The following is a 23,779-nucleotide window of genomic DNA, read 5'->3' as shown; positions in this document are numbered from 1 at the left end:
TTCAGATAGCTGGTTGACTGCTGTGCTGAAAATAAGGCGTTGGATAGCAGATCTCATGAATTACATACAGCTCAATGATTCAGTTGGTTGACTCAGAGCAGGGTCACACCCTAATCAGTGTAGAAATAATGCCACCTGGATCTCCGGATTGTAGAAGCAGTCAAGAATTGAAGGCTTTCTTATTAAAAATCCCAGCAGACTCTGAACACTGAAGCATTGATTAAATACTTATGGGTAAAATATTTTTTTTAATAAACAGAAAATAAACAAAATAGGAATAATTTGTTTAGGGACAGAGCTCTGAGACTGGGTTCATTGGTGTTGATAATTTCACAAAAATGTTGTCAGTAAGTAAATTATAGTGAGGTATAGGGTTTTGAATGGTGAACTGTGGCACAAAACAATCAAAATAGACAACTTCCCTTGCACCTGCCTTGTAACAAGGTTGCTCCATTCCAGGAATACATACATACACACACTATACTTGTAACATTGAAGAGGGCAATCCATTTATTTGCCTATGGATCCTCTATGATTCACACCCACCACTAGCTCCAGATACCCTAACCAACCCAAATAAGACAAGACAGTAAAATGAATATATTTCTTTGTCTTTATTTGTTGTTCATGTCTGATGGTGTAGTTTTCTGTTTCATTGCATTATCAATGAATAAAACATCTCACAGTATAAAGTGTACACATACCATAATGCATTGGTTTTTACAAAGATAAATGCACAGCATACACATTACTGGAAGGATTTTGGTAGTAATAAGGCATTTTAAGATGTACTAGGGCCTTAACCTCGACATACCTCAATGAAGAGAAAAGTGCCTCCTATATTGACCATTCAAACTACCACCAGTGTAACTACCACCAGTAAAGAGTGTTTTTAGTGTGTATTAATCTCTGATTTCAGCACCTAAATGATGAATGTGGTATAACTTGTTATGTAACTGCTGTGCTATCATCACTACTGTATGTTTAAGGAAACAGAGTGACTTCTCAATGTGCTTATTTTAGCTACGTGTTCACATTTGTTATGGTACCAAGTAGTTGTGCAGAAGCCCATTGGTAAACAATTTTGAAAACCTAAGATTAACTGTGAAATGTGTAGACTGATCAGCCTTAGTCAGCTAAGACATTTAATGTGCTTGAAGTTAACATGGTCCCTGTGTCACCATTGGTATTGGATACTATTTTGTTGCTATATCTAAGAACTAAGTGTTAAAATGTATTACTATCAAGAGTGATATATGAAAAAATGAAGTTCTCTGAATGAATGGCTGCAACAATACACTATGGAATGTTCAATGCCTGATGTTTGAAATTGTGCATCATGCATCTAGCATGGTCATACAATGGAAAAAGGTGCAGAAGAGTCAATCTTTTCATCAATGTGTTGTTCAGTCTAAAAAATAAAGAGCTTTTGGCTGGTTTTATACTTTGTAATGGCAAATCCTTTTATTGCTTGAGTATGCTATATTATTCAGAAACCTCATTTAAAGGGACTATCAGCCTCCAGATGTTACATCTACTTTTACATCTACTGATTTGAACATTTTATTATGAAACTTATGCCAAATTGTGTATGTCTCTACATAAACTTGGTTGGTTCTTCAAATTTGATTCATATTGCAATTTCCTTAAAGCAGTAAGAGTGGTACTGGTAAATGAATAAAACCAACAGTATTGTAAAAGGCATAACCAGGGCTGGAATAAGGTAGAAAAATACTACCTAACACCACATGAAGTGGACAATCCCTTTAATGTGTCAAAATCCCTTCTTTCAACAATGACTCTGTAAATGGCCTTGTTAACCTATGACCCTCCAACGGTTGTGGAACTAGATGGTCTTGTGATATTACTGCATCCTCCTAAAGAAAATGTAATGACCATGTAGCAAACTAACATTAAAGCTATCGTTCTAAGAGTGCATGGAAAAATGGCAAAGTAGAAATTCTAACTTCTAACTAATTTGTAAAGTACTAGTTTTCTTTGTTTAAGGTTTACCATTAATTCCCTCATTCTGCTCTGGCTTTTCTATTATTTTGGTTGACACTACAGTTTCTTCAATGATTTCCTCATAAGGCTCCCCTTTGCGAGCTGATGATTTAGAGATGGTTTTAGAGCTGGAATCAGCTTCGTCTTTCTTGGATCCTGCAGGTGTACCCCTAGAAGAGGAGGAACTATGAATGCGAGACTGGTAAGAATAGCTTTGAGAAGGATTTGGAGGCATGATGCTTATTCCGCTTGTGCTAAACCTGGTCTCTTCACCTTCCAGCAGTTTCCTGGAGACAGCGACATTGTGAATTAGTAATGTTAATAAGAATACAATATTGTTCATTTGACATGAGGGAACATAAGTAACAGAAGAATCTTATGAATTCACCATAAACCTTACTTTTTCCTTTATCAATCGAATGGTACTTTAAACAAGTAAAAATTACTAATGCATTCCACAAACATTGCCACCAACCACTCAGTTATTTCAATTTAGCTCTAGGCCCCTTCTACCCATGCGGATCGTTCATTTCATCAGTTTAATCACATCTTTTCAAAGATGATGTTTTCATCTGTATTTTTTATCAGCTGCTCACCCGTTTTTCATCAGCTGCTCATCAGTTTTGTTACATCCACTGGAAAAAGGATGGAAAAACTGACTGTCAGTTTACATCCGTTTCGCACCTGCTATGTTTTTTTTTCAACGGAAGAAAAATAGAGCTCTGATCCGTTTAAAAAAACAGATATTGACAGATGCGGGTGTAAACTGATGTAAATGAATGATTATCTATTTACATCCGTTTTTCCATAGAGATGCATTGATGTCTGTTTTTCATCCGTCAACAGATGTATGAAAAACAAACGGTCTGCATGTGTGAAAAGGGGCCTTAAAGTGGAGTTCCACCCAAAAGCGGAACTTCCACTCATCTGATTCCTCCCCCCCTCTGGTACCACAATTGGCACCTTTCAGGGGGGAGGGGGGTGCAGATACCTGTATAATACAGGTATCTGCACCCACTTCTGGGAATAGACACCCGCGGAAGACACGCCCCTTCCCACACCCCCTCCACCGTTTAGGATGCGCTGCGCGACTCGCACATGCTCAGTAGGGAAACAGGAAGTGAAGCCATAACACTTCACTTCCTGATTCCCTCACCGAGAATGGCGGCGGCAGCACCCGAGAGACGAGTGATTGATCATCACTGGACTCCAGGAAAGGTATCCATTTATTAAAAGTCAGCAGCTGCAGTATTTGTAGCTGCTGGCTTTTAATTCTTTTTTTTTAGGTGCACTCCCGCTTTAAGGTTTAAATACATTGTTCATAAAGCAGTGCATCTAAAGTGGTTTTGGGAAAGATTTTGTTCAAGCAATAGGTGCTGAAATACTGTCAATCATGAGAGCTAATGCAATTCACTGCAAGCAATGCTGCCAGAATACATCCAGGACTGCATTAAAGACATTGATATTTGATTTTTATTAATCAGAAGATAGCTTTATACTTGGTGGTCCTAGAGAGTTTCATAATTTAGAATGGGTGCACATAGTAAACATTTTTAATATGGACACAATTGCAAACCTTGAACTCCTTGACCTGGGCAGCTGCAAACTTGGGGATGCTGAGTTCCAGGGATGCCATTAAGCATGACCATAGGAATTTTTTTGCAGCATTGGAGGGGTGGGTACATTACTATGTTCAAATTTGTAACTAAGGAAAGAGTGGACGCTAGATTTAAACACAATCATGTAAATATATATATCAGCAGCCAGCTGCATGAGCAGTTCTAGGCAGCCTAAAACAGTGACCACTTGGGTAGTAGAATTAATGACAATCATTGTACACTGTACAGGTGCTCCAAGTAACTCCCAAAGAAGTGGATGGCAATTTGTAATATGCTCTAATAGCTTCAGTGTATACAGGTGACACTGTCATTGTCATTTGCTCCACTTCGCCAATTCACATAGAAACCCAAGCGGTAAAAATCACTGATATAGTGGAGTATGTTTATTGAGTACCAGCCATAAAACAATCTAATAAAATGCTTACAGGTGGGCACTAATAAGATCAGCCTGTATGCTAAAAATGAGCTCCACTCAAACCTAAAGCAGGCGTGATCTCCCAATATTGGTAGTTACTTAACCGGAAATGGCAACCTGACGTCATCAGGAAGCAGCAACAAAAATTATGTCATCAGGAAGCAGGAACCGGAAGTCCTGCCTCAAACGCGTTTTTGTTCAAATTATGTCATGAGGAAAAAGCGTTCAAAGTAGGACTTCCGGTTCTTGCTTCCCGATGATGTCATTCTGATGATAATACATTCAAGGTGGGACTTCCGCTTGCCATTTCTGGTGACGTCACTTTCGGTATTCGGAGAGCAGGTTGGTTTCTTAGGTTTGAGTGGAGCAGTGGAGCTCATTTTTTTTTTGGGCTGATACCCAACAAACATACTACACTATATCAGTGATTTTTATACCTTTAGTTTCTGTGTGAATTGGTGGAGTGGAGTGAATGACAGGAGGATACTGACCTCTCATCTCCCGGGGGCGAAAGTGGACCTTGGATATATTAAAATAAGCACATATTGAGCTTCTTTCTTAGCAATGAGGTCTAGAAGGTCTGGTGAGTGATGTAGACATTACATCTCACCGCATGTTCATTTTTGGTGGAGGAAACACCGAAGAACAAGAAGATTGAATGAATAAGCTGAAAGACTGTCACTGTAACTTATTATACACAGATTGATGTTCTCATTTTTTCAAAATGTATTTAAGGTTTATGTTTAAGCACTTTAGGGAAATTGGCAGACAATGGTATTATTTTATTCACATATGGTACTGGAATTCGGGTTATAACGGAATTGGTATTGACATACTCTAGTCTTACACAGCATCCTCTATTGTTATAGGCTTTAACTTTGCAGTGGGGTTTTCCCTGAACTGCAAAGCATTAATGTTTCATTTTGTCTAGGCTACTGTTAAAAGGCAGTTGACACTCTTCCCCTCAATGCACCAGGTCGTGGGCTGTACCTCTGCGGCTTCACTTAACAGTGCAGGACTGTTGGTCCTGCATTGTACATAATGATATCAGAGTGGACCTGACAGACGGAGCGCCGAAGGGAAGGGGCTTTGGGGGGACTGGTCACATGGAAAGGAGGCAATTTATGGGAGTGAGAGATACGATAAGTAAAACTATGGCTGAATGTACCCAAAATAAAAATGGGCATTTAATATAGCAAAAAAGGAGGGAGAGGAGACCATGGATGTCTTCCATTCAGAAACCCACTATGGGTATGCATTAAAAATGTGATATTCACCAAAGTGTTTGTTTTAGCTTATAGGGTTATGCAATCTCCACTCAACTCCATATAAGCAGTGATTTTATAGTATTACTTGCTGTAACCAGATTTCCACACCCTGTATTGCTAAATGTACATTGTGATTGCTTTTGTGGGTGCCCCTTGAGAGTTTAAAAAAATAAACACTAAACAGATCGCAATGTAATTTCTGATAAACAGCAATACATTAACAATGTGACTTTTTTTATAGCTTCAATAACTTTCAGGATATTTAATGTCTTTTTTTTTGTTAAATTTCTTTCTTTTTTTCACAAGGTATTTTTATCAATTTGCACGCACAAGACAATCTAAATTGATAAACACGCTAACTCCATACAAAGAATCCTCTTAGTGTCTTTCTTAGAGGAGTTCAAATAAATATAGCAATGCCATGGAAAGTACAACAAAAGCCATTTCACATATATCAATATCTATGTAAACCACAAGTTGCTGCTAGGTCATACAACACCAGATACCTATGAAGGAAGCATGTGAAGTTGATTTAACCCAACGTCCCAGAATTTTATCAAATAATAGTAGCTTATTGTGGGGCTCATAAGTTAGTTTGTACAAAGGAAGGCTAGTGTTCACTAGCTGTTTCCATTCAGTTAGGGAGTGTGGTCCCTTCCATATCAATAGTAGGACCTTTTACTCCTTTTCAGAATTCTTGGACATAATGACAAGTCCAAAAGGAGTTTAAAAAAATAGTTTATAAACCTAATTTATACAATTTGCCTTGTGTGCAAGAAGGCTGATTACATAATTTCAGTTTAGGATATTTCATTTGATTTAGGATGAATGGCACTTTCACTTGGTTTGAATACAACTTGCACTAAGCTGAAGTTCTCATTTAATGAAAGCAGTTGATTTAATTGTATTGCAAGGCCTTGTGGATATTTTATATAATTTACATTCCATTTAGTGGATTATGCTCCTAACATATATACAAATACAAGAAGTTTGTGAAATACAAGATTAAAAATTTCAGTCATGTCCCCTTCACATTTTGTTAGTTTGCCTAATTTGCAAAATTCCTGTGTGCATGGGAGACAAAATAAATCTCTACTCATGGATCCCTGTTATTGAAAGAAGCTGAGCCACACCTACTTGCTGTGTGACTTCTAATCCCTCTTATATGCATGGTTACATGACTGTCTGTTCTTTATTTCCACCTCTTCTATGTCGGTCAGAGGGATAAGTAATACAGTGCACACGGGACATGTAAAACACACGACTACATGTGCCAAGAGGCACAGCACCTTCCTCGGTCATATCAGTGTGTAGTTGCAGCATCAGTCAGCATGATGTTGTTACTGGCATTTCACGCTACAGTAATGCCCACGCATTACATTGCCAGTGTGCTGACACTATACATTATAGATGCTGGAGTTGTTTCTTTAATGGCCTATGTGACCACTAAGAGGCTACATGACACTGGGCATCCCAGAGATGGAAAATGGAAATGTGCCACCTACTGAGCTCCAGGACACACACAGAAGAGACTGAGAGAAAATGAAAGGCAGGAACTAAAAGAGCATCTATTTAGATGAGGCTGGAGTTTGTCTTTAAAGCTCATGCTAAATGCAAGCCCACGCAGATGCAAATTTGGAATAATTTGCATCAACAGACATGAGCTCTCAGCTCCAAACTAAAGTCAGCATGGGTTGCCATGCCCATAGACTTGAAGCTGAAGCTTACTTTACCTTCAGTCATAAGCCCTGGTGCAGACCATGCAAATCCCTAATGTTCAACATCATATTTTGTTCTCTTTTGTAGATAATGGTACATTATTAAAAATTGAAGGAGTGTTTTTCACTAAAAATATTTCTCTGTGTTATATTTTAATGCTAACATTAATGCACTAAAAAATACAAGCTATATAGTTACCTGTATGCAGCAATCTCAATGTCTAGGGCCATCTTGACATTCAGCAGATCCTGATACTCTCTCAGATGACGGGCCATCTCTCCCTTTGTGCTCCTCAGTTCTTCCTCTAGCTGATTGATAGCATCCTGTAATTAGAAAGGAAAGGTCTTTAGTTCATTTGTCAAATACAGCTCGACATTCATTGATTTAGGCTACTGTATATTCCCATGGTTGTAAATTCTTTTTATAATGGGCACTGTAATCTTCATTATTTATCTGTAACTGATGTGGTCACTAATATCAATATTTTCATGGTTTTATTCACAGCATAGTTACAGAGACAATTCACCATAATATTGCTTTTATTTTTAAAGTTTTGTACATAAAGTACAGAAATGTAGTGAAATCTCAGGATGAAACCTTAGTCTCCATGTGTTCTTAATGTACTTACAAGGTTTCAGGGGAGTAACTATAAATCAGAGACCTCCATAAGGCAACATAGCTTCCAACCTTATCCTTAACAGAAGTCTCCCTACTGAAACCTCTTTAGTTTTAAACCAATAGCTTGCACTGTAGAATACTGATTAATATTATAGCAGCTTAAATGAAGCGCCTAAAGCATGTATCTATTAATTTTGTCTGAAAGTAATTTCCATTGTTTCCTGGAGTAATCATTATTTAGGCAGGTTGTACAGGCTCCTTGTGCTGTCATTGCTGTAGTTGTACCCCTACAATGATTACTACCCCAAATCCAGGCCATGCCAATTAGTCAATTTGTCTCTACCTTAATTGGTCTTACTGCGTATAGCATATAGCAGCTTTTCTCAACCAGGGTTCTGTGGAACATTGGTTTTTCTCTAGAGGTTTCCAATGGTTCCTTGAGCAATGAGCAATTTCTTCCTCCCAGATAAGCTGCCACTGACATAAACAATCTCAGCTATCTATAAGGAAGGACATTCTTCCCACTGATCACCAGTGTAAGGAGCATGCTTTCCACTGACCACAAGTATACTAGGGACCTTCAGTGACTACTGTGTAAGGGGGCACTTCTTCACTGACCGTCAATGTCAAGGGTCACATTTCCAAAGACCATCGTTTTAAGGGAGCTCTAAAATTTTTACTTAGTCCATTCTTTTTTTTTTTGTTTCATTTAATTAGCCATACTAAAAATAATATTTTCACAGCGTTGTCCTGGATGTCAAATATGTTAAGGATGCTAAATTCCTTTATTTATTCTTGAATCTACAACCAATGCTGCGTACACATGATCAGACTATCCGGCGGACTTAGTCTGGCGGACAACCCACTGGAAAGTCCGCCGGACTTTCCGAACGAGCGCCAGACTTTTCCAGCGGACTAGGTCCACCGGACTATGGTGGGAGCCCGCTGAACTTTTGAAATGAACGGACTTGCCCACACACGGAGGAAAGTCTGGTCGCTGGTCCCGTCACCTGGTATGGACTTAAAGAGGTCCATATCAGACCCTTATCCGAACATGCTACCCGGCCGGTCAGGAAAGGGGCTGGGGACGAGCGAATGCCCCCCCCCCACCCCAAAGCACCTTGTCCCCATATTGATGAGGCCGAGGGCCTCTTCTCGACAACCCTGGCCGTTGGTTGTCAGGGTCTGCGGGCGGGGGGCTTATCGGAATCTGGGAGCCCCCTTTAATAAGGGGGCCCCCAGATCCCGGCCCCCACCCTATGTGAATGAGTATGGGGTACAATGTACCCCTACCCATTCACCTGTGAAAAAAATGTAAATAAAACACAACACACAAGGGTTTAAAAAAATGTATTGCACAGCTCCGGGGTCTTCTTCCGTCTTGGGGGGGGTCTTCTCGCCGGACTCCTCCGCTATCTTCTGCTAGCTCTTTTACTTACTGGGCGTCTTCTTCCGACTTCAGGGGTCTTGTCCCCCTCTTCGGGGGTCTTGTCCCCCTCTTCGGTTCTTCTTGCCGGGCCTCTGCTTTCTTCCTTTAGCTCTTTTACTAGCGGTGGCCCGGTCTTCTGTCGCCGCCGCCTCTTCTTCCGACTTCGGGGTTCTTGTCCCCCTCTTCGGTTCTTCTTGCCGGGCCTCCGCGCCTTCTTCCAGCTCTTTTACAAGCGGTGGCCCGGTCTTCTATCACCGCCGCCGCCTTCTCTTCTTCTTGTTCTTCTTCCTCTTCTTGTTGACTCGACGCGCTCTCTGGCCACAATGACAGGGACGTGGTGTTGGTGGCGACTTATATAGGGACATCGCCGGGTGATATCCCCACCCCTTATGATGTCACAGTCCCAGCATCCTCTGGGACTGTGACATCATAAGGGTCGGGGACATCACCCGGCGATGTCCCTATATAAGTCGCCGCACACCGTGTCCCTGTCATTGCGGCCAGAGAGCGGATTGTCCGCCGGACACAATTTTTGAATCAAAACTACTTTGTAGGTCCGCCGGACTTTTGGGGGAAAAAAGTCAGCCGGAGCCCACACACGGGCGGATTGTCCGGCGGATAGTTTGATCGTGTGTACGCGGCATTACTGTTTATGCTACTGTCTCATAAGTTGTACATATAATCATTATTATCTGAGTTCCATGAGACCTGAAAGTTTGCATGGTTCCTCCATGTTAAAAAGGATGAGAAAGGTTGGTGTATAGGAACCAGCAAATACAGCCTTGATTATTCTCCTTGTGGCCAAGTCCAACTGTAAGACTGTGTACAGTGTTTCCTGCGCAAAGATACTATGTACTGCACAGTGAAGACAGAGCCAAAGAACTAAATAGTACAGATAATACAGTACAATATTGGGGACAGGGAGGTGTCATATAGGTTGAAAGGGTTGTTATAAAAATAATATGTATATTAAAGAAAATGACAATATGATATAAAGCAGTCATAAGCAGTAGAAGGGATCCAGAGGATAAAGTGGCCCTTTTTAAAACAATCCAAAGTTCCAGTTCAATCTGCTATAGTGTTATGGTACTTTATCTCAATTTTATGTTATTAATATTTAAGGGTAAACATTCCCCTAGTATGTATCACGTTTAGGTAAATTGTCAGGGTGGTGTGGAAAATACATTAACTTTATGGCACTGAAAAATCGTGATGTCTGTTGTTTAATGCAGTGCATGCATACAATACTCTTCAGCCTCCTTTATTCCCTTCCTCAAATATATTCACATTAAAGCCACAATGTGCACAAGCATTATTGTGTGTATCTTGTATCTTTCACAGATTGGGGAACTCCTCCATATAGATCCAGTCTGGTAATAAGTATCAATCCATTCAACTGTGAAGTACAGTTTCCAATGCATCATAAGACAGGTAAATTGAAATCCTACCACTAAATATCTTGACTCTACTAAATAAATACTCGGATATTCTTTTTTTTTTTTTTTTCAGATTTCCCAAACCTCTTTGCTTTAGAAACATAGAGTAAATTGCTTTTACATTTAAGACCATCTATATGTTACTGTGGTTTGAACATTTCTGTTTAGTTTTACACTATTTACATAATGCGGAATGCTCAGCAGAACTTAATTTCTTCTTTTACAAACTGCTTATGCTGGCCATACAGTATACATTTTTTTTATTCAATTTCCTTTAGATTTATCTTCAATTATGTAGTGCAAGGGCCTGACTGATTGCATACAAATTGAAAGTGTTTGGTTTTGACCTCCTATTATATTGTTTATGTAAATCTAAAGGAAACTTGTATAATGTATGGTCAGCCTTTGTGTAGATGGATATAATATATATAAGATAGAGCATCAGATATTTACCAACTGCTACTGGTTGTTTTGCAGTAGTCAATACTATCAGCAAGCATTTATGTACTAAGCAAACAATTTGTACCCTCCACATATTTTGCATGTGCCCCAACAGTCGAGTTTTGAAGAGCAAAAGCTCAAAGTCAATAAAATTATTGGGCCGTTTGCTGTGTACTGCTGAAACTTACATCATCTGTAATATCTTGTAATTTATATACTTAATTACATTACACTCAATAGCAGAAGATTTAGAAGTAACAATGGGGTTGATTTAGGCTGTTTCATTAAAGCACTTTGTGGTACAGGGAAAGTAAATATCTCCAAGGAGAAGGGGAGGGGGAATAGGGAGTGGCAGCTCTAACAAAGACACTTCATCCAACTATCAAGGGAGCTTTCCAAACCATACAAACTAGAATGAGCACTGAAGACTGATTAGTGTAATATGCTTTTAAAGTGACAGGCTTTTAATGGAATCTTTATTGTACTGTATGTTGGGGGAAGGATAATAATAAATTAGTCTAGCTGTTTCAACATTCTTATCATATTTTACATGGTGTTAAGCAAATAAGAATGGAATAAAATCAATGCACCAAGTGTAATCCAGAATTATATGTACACATATACAGAAGTGAGGTTGCAAGGACAGATAACTCTGATGGCTTTAATATTCGGCCAGAACGTTAGGATTAAAAGTGACAAATCCTTTGAATTGTTAATATTAGAAAAAGGAAGTCGAAAACATCACACACATTTTAAAGTTTGTAGGATTTTATGGAAAATGTATATACAAAAGTAAAATAATAAACAAGAAATAACCACACTCAAAAATGAATGATTACTACAATATACATTTATTTATAATATTTAGTTAGGGAAAACAGTTTACCACAGATCATATTTATTTCCTTTGTTAGGGAGATTTTATTTGAAGCAGTCTAATCATGAACCGGGATCCGCCCATTTTAACTTCAATCGCCATCTTTGGCTAGGGAGTGGCACCTTGTTCATCCTAAGTTTATTAGAGCATTAAATACTGACTAAAGAGTTCTCATAATAAATGTAATCTCATTTCCAAGTATAAGGAAAAAACATTACTCGCGTTTCTTTGTTTGTTTGTTTTCCCTAACTAAATATTATAAATAAATGTATATTGTAGTAATCATTCATTTTTGAGTGTGGTTATTTCTTGTTTATTATTTTACTTTTGTATATACATTTTCCATAAAATCCTACAAACTTTAAAATGTGTGTGATGTTTTCGACTTCCTTTTTCTAATATTAACAATTCAAAGGATTTGTCACTTTTAATCCTAACGTTCTGGCCAAATATTAAAGCCATCAGAGTTATCTGTCCTTGCAACCTCACTTCTGTATATGTGTACATATAATTCTGGATTACACTTGGTGCATTGATTTTTATTCCATTCTTATTTGCTTAACACCATGTAAAATATGATAAGAATGTTGAAACAGCAAGACTAATTTATTATTATCCTTCCCCCAACATACAGTACAATAAAGATTCCATTAAAAGCCTGTCACTTTAAAAGAATATTACACTAATCAGTCTTCAGTGCTCATTCTAGTTTGTATGGTTTGGAAAGCTCCCTTGGTAGTTGGATGAAGTGTCTTTGTTAGAGCTGCCACTCCCTATTCCCCCTCCCCTTCTCCTTGGAGATATTTACTTTCCCTGTACCACAAAGTGCTTTAATGAAACTGTTATATAAGGATGCTCATATATAATGCATCAAACTGCGACTTCCATCGCCTTTCATTGTTATATTAAAGAGGTTTGCTAGAATTTATAGCAAAATGTAAGGTTATAATAAATAAATATACTGGTGTATATATGTTGGCACTATATAAATCCTGGCGACTTCCATCGCCTTTCATTGTTATATTAAAGAGGTTTGCTAGAATTTATAGCAAAATGTAAGGTTATAATAATTAAATATACTGGTGTATATATATATATATATATATACAGTTATCAATACTTATGCATCTGTTGGCACTATATAAATCCTGTATAATAATAATAATAATGTGTGTTTGTTAATGTAATTGTAGCTCTTTGATTATAGTGAGGGGATCACCCTTAGCCTGGATGTGAATGGCAGAGTCAGCTTCAGCACCATGGACAAGGACCAGCATCCCAGCACCTTATGGACAGAAGAAGATACACCAAGATGTTTGGTAAACAAATACAGATAACCCCACACTGAAGTTAAAGTGTTATTTAACAATAAATGTATTTGCTCCAATCTGGTCTGTTACATACACCGCCATTAAAAAGTGTTTTATTATATCTGTTTGACAATTGTAAATACAATAGCTGTTCATCCAGACAGAAATCTGATAACTCCCTGTGCTTACTGTTAACAGTTAGCAGTGCCGGGACATGGTCATCTAGCGCCCAGGGCAAAGATGCCAAACTGCACCCCCCTTAGGGTTAGGGTCAGGGTGCCCCCTACCCCTGCAATAAACCATTGCACCAGGGGCAGCCGCCCCTCCTGCCCACTCCTTGTCCCGGCTCTGACAGTTAGCATTGTTCCCTGCAATTCCCTGTATTACAAAAAAAAACCATCCCCCTGTTGCCGAAAGCTGGAGGGAGGTGTTATGTAGTCTAACACGCTCCCTGTCCTAAGGGGACAATGCTGCTCAGTAGGGTTGTCATCCTAAGACAGGAAGTGAGTTAAGGGCAGGGTAACCAGGTTGAAGAAAAGAAGTGTGAAAATAGATATTGTATGCAGCCATCACATTTAAAGACCATTAAGCTGCGCTGCAATGCTAACGATTTGTTTGATTGGGTTTAGATAAGCTTAAGGGCCCATTTATGCCAAATGTATTCAAACACATTTTTTTAAGTGCAGTACAAACACATATGCAAAAAATAATAATAAAAAAATATATATTTTGATGAGCCTAGTTTACACTGCAGTGATTTCACATGCGTTTAAAAAGAAAAGTTCAGTATACGGCATTTCTCGCATGTGAAGAAAACAAATGTAAATGCAAAATAAAGGGCTAAGGTCCCTTTCACGCTGAATGCAGTTGGCTGCATTTTGAACTGCACTTCAATTGCATAGACAGCCCAAAATCAAGGTAATCCTATGGGCACCGTTCACATCATTGCAGTGCAGTTAAAGAAAAAAGTAGAGCATGCTGCATTTTTCTGCATCGCAAATGTAGCAAATGCGTTACACCTGCACTGCACCCCTTTGAGCTAAGAAAGCCAAGCCCAAAAACGTATAGCAAAATGCACTGCAGATGCGATACGAAACGCAGCACAAAACGCATTCAAGTGTGTGTCAATCGCATGTCGAGCATGCTTAAAATGCACGTAAACATGCAGTCAAAAACGCACAGTTACCCCCACCACCAAAAGAAAAAAGGGAAGCAAAATTGTGTTTTTAAAAATACACTCAGTTGTGTGCAGTTTCTGGTGTGAATGGGCCCTAAACCACACACCCACACACTGAACACAGGGGTTGTGGTGTAAGTGAGCCCCTAAGGTTGGTGTACCTGATAAGGAAATGACTAGTGATCATGTCTAAATGGTGCAAAGTATAGATTTTACCTGCATTCCAGAAGCCTCTGCAATGTGCCTTTCCTCCATCTCCTGGAGCTGCCTTTCCAGCGATTCATTGGTTCCTCTCAGACTTTCTATTTCGATGGTTTTGGACTGGAGCTGTCTCCTGTAGTCATTGAGCTCCTCTCTGCTGGCTCTGATCACCTCGGAGCTGCGGGACGCCTGCTCATTGAGGTTGGCGAACTTAGACTTGTACCACTCATCGGCAGAATGCAGGTTCTTGGCCGCCAGAGACTCATACTGGAATCGGATGTCTTTCAGAGCAGAGGTGAGGTCAGGCTTGGCCATCTCCACCTCCACCGAGACCTGGGAGGCTTGCACCATGGCCATCAGCTCTGTGATCTCCTCTTCATGGACCTTCCTCATGAAGTTGATCTCATCCAGCAGAGATTCCACCTTCTTCTCCAGGTCTAGCCTGGCCAAGGTGGCATCATCCACATCTTTCTTATGTGCCTTCAAAGCGTATTCGGTTTCTTCTCTCATCCTGATCTCATCCTCATACTTGCCCTTTAGCTTCTGCAGGTCATCCTCCAGGCTGTCCCTTTCAATGATCAGCTGGGCTTTCTCATTGCTCAGGTCCTCCAGCTGGGAGCGGAGATCTTTGAGCTCTTGCTGGTAAAGCTCCCCCAGCCTAGAGGGCTCAGACTGCCTTTGCCTCAAGGCGACCAGCTCGGTCTCCAGAACCTTGTTCTGCTGCTCCAAGTTATGGACCTTCTCGATGAACACGGCGAAGCGGTCATTGAGCCCCTGCATCTGCTCCTTCTCATTCGTTCGGATGATCTTGTATTCGTTGTTCACCACTGAAGTTTGGGTCAGGTCTACGTTATCTCCATAGGCACCAGATCTAGGAGACCTCCTGTAGGAGGACAGTGAGGAGACATTGCTGCGGGACTGGGTGGACCGGTACCCTCCAGATTGGCCGGTCCTAGAGGAACCAGAGCTCCCCCCGATGCGGCTGCTGGACCGAGGAGGGTCCCCGAATATCTTCCTGTAGGAGGAGGAGAGGTAATGGTCTGAACTGAAGCTCATGTTGGAAGGCAGATGAGGGAGGGACACCCTCCACCCAGCCTTTTATACTGCCAGGCACGATCAATAGCTGGGGACGAAAAAAAACCTTCACTTTGCTGGCAGCACTATGGGAGTTTAACCTCTTCCTGGCCGGAGAGCTGTCATTTTAGCATGTGCTGGAGATGCTTTGTGACCCTCTGTGGGTAGCAAGCGATGGAGATCAGCAGACAAGTCAAGGCTTCAAGGTGCTTAGATGGAACTGTCCATTTTGCCGCAGTGCTGATGTCAGCGATCCTGCCTGGTTCCCTGAGCCTGGCATAGGGGGTCTCCCTCTAGATTCTCCTTGTCACCCTTGCCAATCAAAAGAGGAAGCCAGCAAAGCGTTAAATATAAATCTGCATCATAATAAAGCAAGACACCAATCCCTGGGGTTACATAAACAGACCTCACTGACTTTAATCCCATAATTCTTTTTTTTTTTTTTTAAACTCCAGCAGAAATTCTCTTGTAAGCGTCTATCTGGTGATAAATCCAGATGGGAGGGAATCCTCTGCCAAGTGATGGCTTACAGAGTATTATGTCAGTCTTTCCATTTCCAGCACATTGGATCTGAGCTCCTTGTTGAGCCCATTGCTTTAAAGGGAAAGTAAAGTGTATTTGTTGTGAGCACATTGTTTGCACTATTTACCATAGACCCCTTTCACACTGGGGCGTTTTTCAGGCGTTTTTCATGCGCTTTAGCGTTAAAAAAAGCGCCTGAAAGAAGCCACAACTGCAATCCCAATGTAAAAGCCCGAGTGCTTTCACACCGAGATTCCTTTCACACTGGGGCGTTTTTCAGGCGCTTTAGCGTCAAAAAAAGCGCCTGAAAGAAGCTGCAACTGCAATCCCAATGTAAAAGCCCGAGTGCTTTCACACTAAGGCGCTGCGCTGGCAGGGCGTCAAAAAAAGTCCTGCAAGCAGCTTCTTTGCAGTGCTTTTGGAGTGGTGAATACAACGCTCCTAAAGCGCCCCTTCTCATTGAAATCAATGGGAAGCGCTTGTAAAACGCCTGAAAAACGCCTGAAAAACGCTATTGGCAGCAGCGTTTTGTGGGCGCTTTTAACCCTTTATTTGGCCACTAGCAGGGGTTAAAAGCGCCCCAATAACGCTCGAAAAACGCTGGTAAAGCGCTGCTAGTTTAAGCGATGATTTACAAGCGTTTTTCGGGTGCTGACATTGTGAAAGGGCTCTTAAAGCACTTGGGCTTTCACATTGGGACTGCAGATGAGGCTTCTTTCAAGCGATTTACACGCTAAAGCGCCTGAAAAACGCCCCAGTGTGAAAGGGGTCTTAAAGCGGTTCTTCACCCTAAAGTGGAAGTTCCGCTAATCTGATCCCTCCCCCCCCTCCGGTGCCACAATCGGCACCTTTCAGGGGGGAGGGGGGTGCAGTTACCTGGATAATCCAGGTATCTGCACCCACTTCCGGGACAGACCCCCGCAGACGCCCCGCCCCCCCATTGTGTTCTGGGAAACACACAGTTCCCAGGACACAGCGGGGACCAGAAGAGACGTGCAGTGCGACTCGCGCATGCGCAGTAGGGTACTGGGCAGTGAAGCCGCAACGCTTCACTTCCAGATTCCCTGGCAGAGGATGGCAGCAGGGGCAGCAGAGAGAGACGAGCGATCGCTCGCCATCTGCCGCCGACATCGCTGGACACTGGGACAGGTAAGTGTCAATTTATTAAAAGTCAGCAGCTGCAATATTAGTAGCTGCTGGCTTTTAATATTTTTTTTTTAGGTGCAGAACCGCTTTAAAGAAAAAAATAGAGGAAAAACGTTTTGCCCATTTTGGATCGATAATACCTGTCAGTATTTTTGCCATTTGTCCCATTTCGGAGATTTGTTTTCACTTCCTGTCCCACTGGCAAAATAGGAATTGAAGGAGATGTCTCCAAAGTGAGGGAATTACAGTTGCATAGTAAGGTTGAATAAAGACACCAGTCCAACCTAAGTACACACTCACATCAGTCCCTACCTGCAAGGAGCCCACAATCCAAGGTCCCCAACTCACATTCTAGGGCCAATTTTTTTTTTTGGACAGTTTGGCCAATTAACCTACCAGCATGTCTTTTGGAGTGTGGGAGGAAACCAGAATACCCAAAGGAAACCCACGCAGGCACAGGGAGAACATGCAAACTCCAGGTAGTGTCCTTGTTGGGATTCGAATCAGTGACCCTTTTTACTGCTAGGCGAGAGTGCTACCCACTACACCACTGTGCCACCCCGAAAAAATCCCTAATAGTGACCAGCACTAGTGTCCCCATTGGAAGAGTTACTCCCTATTCTTCTTTATGTGACAACCTAAAATGTGAGATTTTCTTTCACTTTTGTGAACAGCAAACATGACAAATATTAGGTGTGACTCTTCTTAAAGTGGTAGTTAACTCTCCTTAACCACTTCAGCCCCGGAACATTTGGCTGGCAAAAGACCAGACCACTTTTTGCGATTTGGCACTGCGTCATTTTAACTGACAATTGCGCGGTTGTGCGACGTGCCTCCCAAACAAAATTTACGTCCTTTTTTCCCCACAAATAGAGGTTTCTTTCAGTAGTATTTGATCACCTCTGCAGTTTTTATTTTTTGGGCTATAAACAAAAGAAGAGCGTCAATTTTGAAAAAACTTTTTGCTATAATAAATATCCCCAAAAAATATATTAAAAAAAAAAAAAATTTCCCTCAGTTTAGGCTGATAGGTATTCTTCTACATATTTTTGGTTCAAAAAATTAGAATAAGCATGTGATTGGTTTGCGCAAAAGTTATAGCGTCTACAAAATAGGGGATAGTTTTGTGGCATTTTTATAAAAAAATTTTTTTACTAGTAATGGCAGCGATCAGTGATTTTTATCGTGACAGCGACATTATGGCGGACACATCAGACATTTTTGGCGCTATTTTGGGACCATTCAGATACAGTGATCAGTGCGATTAAAAATGCATTGATTACTGTGTAAATGTGACCGGCAGTGAAGGGGTTAACACTAGGTGGCACTGTAGGGGTTAAGTGTGTCCTAGGGAGTGATTCTAACTGTGGGGAGGGGGGGAGGGGCTGTGTGTGACACTACACTGATCACCACTCCCGATCACAGGGAGCTATGATCAGTGACATTCTTCCTCTACGTGAGACGATTGCGGGTATCCCCTCAGACATCGAGTCTGCGAGAGCCACGGTCGGATTCACGGAGCTTGCTGCGGGCATGCGCGCCCGCTAGCCAAGCCTTGCGAGATCACATACAATAACGTGATTTCCCGCAGCGGAGCCAACCTGCCGCAGTTGGCAGCTGGTCCGCAAGTGGTTAAAGTGACATCAAAGGTTAATTTAAAAAACAAACGTCATACTTGCCTGCTCTGTGCAATGGTTTTGTACAGAGCAGCTTCAATCCTCCTCTTTCAGGGGCGCGCCACTTGTGCTGTGATTAGCCACTATTTGGGGAGGAGCTCTGTCCTGTCAGCACGAATGTGCTGGTTTTTGTTTCCCTGCAAAAAAACGGACACTTTCCTTAGTGAAAACAGCTCACAGTCCACGCATAAACACTGGTTAGGCACACATTGAACTCTTTGATTGCCCTAGATGTTTAATTCCTTCCCAGGCAGTGTCATTAGTACAGTGACAGTGCATATTTTTAGCACTGAGCACTAAGTTGGTGCTATGACCACTGCTCCAGGCAATGGCATAGCGTAGAGGGGGCAGCCAGTCCCCTCGCCCCGGGCGCAACATTTACAGGGGTGCAGAATTCCTGGGGGACATTGCACAGACTCTTGCCAGTGACACAAACAACGCCTCGGACAGCACAGCTCAGAGAGAGAGGTGGTGCAGTGAACAGGACTGGGGAGGTCATAATCTCTAGCAGCGGAGGCCTGGAGGAGCAAGCAGCCATCAGGAAGCAGGCGGCACCGAGAGGGGTCTGCGCTGTGTAAGTTACAACACACACAGTGACAGAAGGATAACAACGGGTGGGAGCATGGACACTTACTGTGTGTTCTATGGCCAATGAGATCTACAGGACTTCCACATAACAACCCTCTCCTCCCACCTGTCATAGAGGGTTCCATTTCTCCATCCACAGCTATGCAATCCTGCACAGCACACCTCCACTACAAGGCGGGTCTCCATTTCTACAGCCAGGATCCATGCAGGAGAGGGCACGCCACACACACTGTACACACACAATACGCACACACACTGTACACTGACAATACACACTGTATACTCACACACACAATACACACACACTGTGCACTCACACACACACAGTACACTTATACACACAATATACACACTGCACACACAATACACATACTGTACATACACACTGTACATTCGCACACACACATACACAATACACACACTGTACATTCACACACACAATATACACACTGTGCATACACAATACATATACTGTACATACACAATGCACACACAATACGCACATACACTGTTCATTCGCACACACAACACAAACTGTACATACACAACACACACAGTACACACACTGTACACTCACAAACACAATATACACACTGCACACACAATACATATACTGTACGTACACAATGCACACACACACCGTTCATTCACACGCACAATACACAAACTGAACATACACAATACACAAACTGTACACTCACACACATACACAATACACACACTGTACATTCACACACACTGCACAGCATACCTCAACTACAAGGCAGGTCTCCTCTTCTACAGTCAGGATCCATGCCGGAGAGGGCACACTGCACTCACACATGTGCAATACACACACTAAACTAGGTCTGAAACAACAAATCGATTAATAGACAACTATTCGATTATGAAAATAGTTGTCAACTATCTTCATAATCGATTAATCGGCCAGCCGATTAGTTGGCCTGTATACAGAATATGTGTAGCACACATACAGCTCAGTACACCATCCAAACATGTCAGTAAGTGCCTGAGAACTTGTGAATGTGTGAGGAGCAATGTCTCATGGGACATGTAGTCCTGGGCTGGGAGTGAGTGGTTCTAAAGGCAGTTTTTATTACCTTGCTATAGGGCCACTCTATACTATAATTTGCTGCTTGCTATTTGGGGCACTCTGAAGGCAGGAGGAGGACCCCAGAAAAGGAGAATCGGAGCTGCTCTGTGCTAACCATTGCACAGAGCAGGTAAGTAGGACATGTCTGTTGTTTTAAAAAAAAATCACTTTAAAGAGTCTGTGCAGGGAAGATCAACACCTGAACCCAGAGAAAGAGGAGGTTTATAGTCTGAAGGTAATATAATGCATTACAATTACATTTAAAGTAAAATGTTACCAGTATTGTGCGTAATATTTAAAATGATCATATCCATTAAAAAAAAAAAAAGTCTCAGCTTTTAGCACTACTTTAATATAAAAGATATCTCCCTTACACCCTTCATGTCTGACTCCTAGTTAAAATGCCCATATAGCCTACTTCTGGGTGTATTTTTTTATATATATATATATATATATATATATATATATATGTGTGTGTATATGTATGTATATATTTATATAAGTAATATACCGTATTTATCGGCGTATAATGCCCTGTACACACGGTCGGACTTTCCGACGACAAAATCCGTCTGATTTTGGCCCAAACTTGTCTTGCATACACACGGTCGCACATATTTGTCGGAAAATCCGATCGTTACGAACGTGGTGACGTAAACCACGTACGATGGGACTATAAACGGACCAGTAGCCAATAGCTTTTGTCTCGTAATTTATTCTGAGCATGCATGCCACTTTGTCCATCAGAATTGTCTACACATGATTGGAATTGAAACGATCGGATTTTGTTGGCGGAAAATTTTAGATCCTGCTCTCAAACTTTGTGTGTCGGAAATTTCCGACGGAAAAAGTCAGATGGAGCCCACACACGATCGGATTTTCCGACAACAAGATCCGATGACATATTTTCCGTCGGAAAGTCCGACCGTGTGTACAGGGCATAACATGCACTTTTCCACCTTTAAAATCAGGTGAAAATCGTGTGTGCGTGTTATACGGTGATCGTTCAGTTCTGGCTGCCTAGGAGGGGACAGGGAGGGGGCGGGACGAGTGCCATCAGATTACATATAGGAGAATCTCCTGTTTACTCGGTGGCCTCTGTAATAGGAAGTCCCATCTCCTGGGCTGGCATTGGATGGCTGGCATTGGACGACTGGTTCTGTCTATCATAGGAGGCGGGACTTTGTAATAAAGAGGCCACTGAGTAAATAGGAGATTCTGTTGTATGTAATCTGTTGGCACTTGTCCTGCCCCCCTCCATGCCCCCTCCAAGGCTGCAAATGGGCATGGATCAGGCTGCACTAATGGCAATGGCGAGGCTGTATTCATGTCAGTGGAGAGGCTGCATTCATGGCAATGGTGAGGCTGCAGATGGGCACTGATTAGGCTTCATCGATGGGCACTGACCCATACGTTTTTTTCCTGAAACTTCCCTCTTAAAGTAAAGGTGCCTGTTATACGCCGATAAATACGGTATATTGTTACTTTCACTGTTTCACAGTATAAATTAACCCCTATAGTAGCAATTATCTGCTCTTTTTGTATAAAGGGCTTTTTTTTTAAACCCATTATGACAAGTGATACAAAAAAAGCATGCTGCTGTTGTTAAATGTCTTAGCCCCTGTACACAGGGTCGGAGATTTTGCCAACCAAATCCATCGGATTTTACCCGTCGGATTTAGTCCGACGGATTGTGTCCGAAACTGTTGCATACACACGGTCGGGCCAAGTTGTGGAAAAATCCGATCTTTCAGAACGTGATGACGTAATTTCGTTACGATGGGACTACATTCAGGCTAGTAGCCAAAAGCTTTGATGTAGGAATTTGATCTGAGCATGTGTGGCACTTGGTCCGATCAAAATGCTATACACATGATCGGATTACGTCCGACTGGCCCAGTTGGTCGGGAAATATTTCCAACATGTTGGAAAATTGGGTCGGACGGAGATTTGGACGGAATCAGTCCGATGCATACCACACACAGTCGGATTATCTGACGACATGGTCCGATAAGACGCATTCCGACAGATTCTCCGACCGTGTGTACAGGGGCTTAGGCCTGGTTCACACTTATGTGATTTTGGTGCTTTTTGCATAAACGCACTACAGTTCATATAACGTGGTTTCCTATGGGACACACTCACATCTATGCTTTTTTCAGCCGCTGCGTATTTGAAAAGAGTTTAAGGACTTTTTTTTTTCAAACCTGTGCTTTATTTGGTTCAATAGGGAAGCTGCAGAAAAGCATGTAGTGCGTTGTTGTCACAATTTGCTTTTACTATGCCCAACAACAAATTTTCCAAAAAAGCATAACAAAATGAAAAAAGCAAATCGCAGCAAAAGCGTGTGTGCAAAAACGAACAGCAAAAAGCACTGCAGAAACGGATCAAAAGCAATTTGCATAGGTGTGTACCGAGGCTTATGCTGATCATTCACGTATCGATTTTCATACGAGAATATTCATTACGAAAAATCTTTGAACTATTGCTGAATGAAAGAATGTCATTTGAAAATTTCACTTGCTTTTAACATTTAGTTTTAAAATGAATGTAATAACCGAACAAAAACCACATAAGTTGTCTGAAAATTCCTTTGAGCAAGAAGTCTTCTATTCTACTCCTTCAAATTTTCCTATCACTGTGGTCGAAAACGACCATCGATTTGACCCCACTAATAATTGGAAAACGAACAAACGTTCTTAAAATTAAATTTTTTTTGAAGACAGACATTGTTTTTGTATGGCAAGCATAAGTGACAGCAGGAGCCAGGAGCATTTATCAAGCCACCTGCCTATGACAAGGGAGTCTGTCAAACATAATATAGTACACTTCTGTCTGAAATTCGACAAAACCATCTTTAATTTTTTTATTCTTTAAATAAAAAAAATTCTCTCGGAGTCTGATATTTACCAGATTCACCCTCTAATAGTATATTTATACAGTATATCTCTTCTGTCTGTTATTCTCAGAGTGGATTCGAGATTTTGCTTGTTAGCTAGTTATTTATATTTACCACTGCATATAGATATTTAAGAAGAAATTGCCTTTTATTTTAAACTTTACATATTAACTAAATTATACACCACGCTTTTTTAAAGTTTATTATCCGATTAATTTAAACCACAATCAGCCAACTAATCTATTATGAAAATAATCATTGTAGTGC

General features: G+C 41.3%; 1 protein-coding gene across 1 annotated transcript; it reads right to left on the bottom strand.

Moving 5' to 3' along the window:
- Positions 1-599: 599 nt before the first annotated feature.
- On the bottom strand, positions 600-15,790 carry INA (internexin neuronal intermediate filament protein alpha). The gene is made up of 3 exons (XM_077455295.1): positions 14,530-15,790; positions 7,224-7,348; positions 600-2,291 (listed from the first exon to the last, which is right to left on the bottom strand). The coding sequence occupies exons 1-3, from the start codon at positions 15,568-15,570 to the stop codon at positions 2,003-2,005; spliced, it is 1,455 nt and encodes a 484-aa protein (XP_077311421.1). The 5' UTR covers positions 15,571-15,790; the 3' UTR covers positions 600-2,002.
- Positions 15,791-23,779: the final 7,989 nt, after the last annotated feature.

The sequence above is a fragment of the Lithobates pipiens genome, unplaced genomic scaffold, assembly GCF_037356315.1.
Source record: "Lithobates pipiens isolate NorthernLeopardFrog02 unplaced genomic scaffold, aLitPip1_a1.2 Scaffold_25, whole genome shotgun sequence".
Lineage (NCBI taxonomy): Eukaryota > Metazoa > Chordata > Amphibia > Anura > Ranidae > Lithobates > Lithobates pipiens.
This window is presented reverse-complemented; position numbering and strand designations above follow the sequence as displayed.